A 3,603-nucleotide genomic window follows, 5' to 3' on the forward strand; every position below is an offset into this window, starting at 1 on the left:
AGCAGCGCCGCCCGGCCCCACAGAGTCCGGGACAGCCCACCTGACCCCACCACAGAGAAAACTGCAACCAACCTGTCATCAACTCATCTTCCAGACTACACAAGACAAAAGACACCAAGGCTGAGATCTTCCTCCACCTCTCCTATATCTCCCCCAGGCCAATATTAATGTAAAAAGACCTTCCTGACAAGTAGGGCAGAAACCACTGGAGGGCACATCCTTTTAGTCCAGGATGAAATTCTAGCAGGATGTCATGGTTGAACGTGTCAAAAGCTGCTGACAGGACCAACAATAAAAGGGCAGCAGGGCTGTATTAAATTAGGTTCCTTGCATTCTTTTGGCGGGCTCAAAGTGGTCTAACTCAAAAAATGATCTTTATTTTGCATTCCCGGGAATGGGGAGCTGTTAGGCGCTATCATGCACCCACACCTCTGAAAAAATCATAAGATGAATCTGTATGTGTCTAGTTTGGCTACGTCACACACACACCCTCAGTTTACTCAGTTCCTCTTTCTTTGTGTCAGATTTCCAGTGCAGCTCTGCACTGAACTTCCTCTTTTCTTTACTTCTCCTTTCTAAAGTCTGTTGCCAGGGCAACAGGGGCAATATATATTAAATACATGACAGCTGCCGGATTCCAAAGTTAAAAGAATATAATTAAAAATCCTTAAAAGTGCAGTCTCAGTGCAATTTAGTGATTTAAAAATATATTGGAATTTTTCCGAGATCTTGTTAAAATCAAGGTGGGCCTGCAAGTAGACAACTTTCACCAAAACTGTAGACAGAAAAGTATGCTTTGAGATTGGCCGTGTCCTCATCCAGCACAGTCTGCACCGCTGCTTCCAAGTCTATCAGCAAAACACCAGCCATCAGCCAAGACCCATAATCACCGGCCACTTTCCAGGCCAACAGCTAAGGAGCTGTTGAGAGCCACCAGAGCTGTTATGTTGTCACTGCCTGAGCTGCAACGTTGCTGCCACTGGTCTCATAGCAGGCCGCCTAGACTGTTTCACTGCTGCTGGACCCGTGGCAGGCTGCCTGAACTGTTTTGCTGCTGCTGCTGGACCTGCGGGAGGCCGCATGAACAGCCTTGCTACTGTTGCCACCAATTACCACCAATCACTTATTTTCCACCCTAATTTACGAATAAATTCTTTACAAATCCTACCATGTGGATTCATGGATTTTTTTTTCACATTCTGTCTCTCACAGTTGAAGTGTACCTCTGGTGCAAATTACTGACCTCTGTCATCATTTTAAGTGGGGGAACTTGCACAATCGGTGGCTGACTAAATACTTTTTTGCTCCACTGTAAATCTTTGTTAAGTCTAATTGTTGAATGTTGTCATTGTGTTTCTTAAATTTGTTAGGTCTTAGTTCAATCTATAGGATCAAGCCAGTCCTTTGATCCTGACCACGTCTCCACCCTCTGTGCTGGGGGAGGTTTTATTGCAGATGCATTCTCTCTGGAAGATCTGTTCCTTGTGATGTTGCTTCCTGCTTTTATGATCCTTTTGGTGAGCAGGAAGTCATGGATACAGACACACACACACACACACACACACACACACACACACACACACACACACACACACACACACACACGTTCTTGCACATGCATACAGATGTTTACACATACAGACACATAGTGTCTTGTTTTAGAACCATTTGGCGGGTTTACGGTGGGAGGCGCTTTTGCAATAAAAGGCAGCAAGCGGAGGCCGGATTTGGGGTCATTTTGTGGTAGATACCGATGAGGCCTCCTTTGCAAGCAAATTGATCGATCGCTGACTGTCTTGTTTTCCTCATGATGAATAAGTCCCTAGACTAGCGGGGCTTGTGGAAACACAGACCCAACAATCTTCTTCTCTTTCACTTCAATTGCTTCTTCTACATTGTCCAACTAGTCTCTATATACTATAATAATTTCTGTCTTTTCAATTGTGCCTACTTTTTTCCTTTAACGTTACGTTGATTATACCCTATAAACCTTATCTTTACTGTGTTTTATATTAAATCCTTTTAATCTCCTGTACTTCCTTCAAAGAAATTGTGTCCTCAGCAAATCCACATGTCCTGAGGATGCAGGAATCTGTGTTTGAAATCCTTGGAGATGCTGTTAAAGCGAATAGGGACCCACAAAAAGACCAGACACAAGAATCAAAAGGTCAAAACGGTCCACAAACATTCTCCATGGTGTTGCCAGAAGGTGGCACCACACCTAAGTTACAGTCAGCTGGGACCGCAGGCTGCAATTTTTCAGACAATAAGAAAGATGCGTTACATCTTAATTCATTTTATTCATAGGATAAAGTAAATGTGTTTACATATTGCCTGGTTAAATGACAGACATTTACGACTTACAGTAATAATATTTTCAGTGCAACATAAAAAAAAACATGGTTTGTCTCTTCATGAATCAAAACAGACTCACATCCTGTAAGACAACAGGGACCAATGAAAACACATTGCACATTGGTAAGCTGCAACAGAAGTGGCACAGCAGTGACACTGATAATTACCTCACGATGAATGGCCAAATAAACAGTAACGGATCTGATAGTTTGACCCAGAAGGTGAACTGTTCTGACATTTAGCCTTTTCTTGTTATCAGAAGATGGGAATAATGTTAAGTCTGTATGCTGTTTGTGGACACAGCCAGTGAAGTTTAACTTGCTAAACTTTTGCCAAAATATAAGACAACAAAGATGCACCAGTCAATTAAATGCATGAAACAAAATGGAACACAAGCTGAATTCTGTGAGGCCTGATCTCAAGCTTTTTAAGTTTGACGCAGCATCCAGAAGAACTTTTGTTCAAACTCCTGTTTCTCCCACTGTGTTCAAATGAACCCCGTCAGGGTAATGTCCCATTGGTCTGCCCCTTTTCTCACAGGAGGACACTTTGTGGGTCTTTTGATGCCTCAATAGACTTTTGTTATGGATGAAAGACTTTCCACACTGATCACATACAAATGATTTAACTCCATACTGGATGAGCCGATGTGATTTTAAGCCCTTCTTTTGAGTTTAAGCCTTTCCACAGTGACCACATACAATTTTTTTAGTACCAGAGTGGATGAGCTGATGTGATTTTAAGTGACAAATGCCAGTAAAAGATTATCCACACTAGTCGCGGCTGAAAGGTTTCTCTCCACTGTGGATGCGCTGATGCATTTTTAACCTATCAATCCCAGTAAAAGACTTTCCACACTGATCACAGATAAATGATTTAACTCCAACATGGATCATATAATGTCTCTCTAAGTGACCTTTTTGAGTAAAAGACTTTTCACACTGATCACAGTTGAAAGCTTTAAATTCAGTGTGGACGACCTGATGTGTTTTTAAGCTGGATCTATGAGTAAAGGTCTTCCCACACTGATCACAGCTGAATGGTTTCACACCGGTGTGGATCCGCTGATGTGATTTCAAGCTACTAACCTGTGTAAAAGACTTTCCACACTGATCACAGCTAAATGGTTTCACACCGGTATGGATCAGCTGATGTGATTTCAAGTTACCAATCTGAGTAAAAGACTTTCCACACTGATCACAGCTGAATGGTTTCACACCGGTATGGATCAGCTGATGTGATTTCAAG

The 3,603-nt window shown here is 42.3% G+C and overlaps 1 protein-coding gene across 1 annotated transcript in view; it reads right to left on the reverse strand.

The window, feature by feature from the left end:
- Positions 1-2,280: 2,280 nt before the first annotated feature.
- Positions 2,281-3,603, reverse strand: part of LOC102197751 (gastrula zinc finger protein XlCGF42.1-like) — a 3,408-nt gene continuing 2,085 nt past the window's right edge. Inside the window, exon 3 of the mRNA XM_005755261.2 lies at positions 2,281-3,598. Within this exon, the coding sequence (XP_005755318.2) occupies positions 3,129-3,598 (470 nt within the window). The 3' untranslated portion in view covers positions 2,281-3,128. The remainder of the gene's footprint in view (positions 3,599-3,603) is intronic.

This window comes from Pundamilia nyererei, unplaced genomic scaffold (assembly GCF_000239375.1).
Source record: "Pundamilia nyererei isolate P.nyererei 1_Seehausen unplaced genomic scaffold, PunNye1.0 scaffold01122, whole genome shotgun sequence".
Taxonomy (NCBI): Eukaryota; Metazoa; Chordata; class Actinopteri; order Cichliformes; family Cichlidae; genus Pundamilia; species Pundamilia nyererei.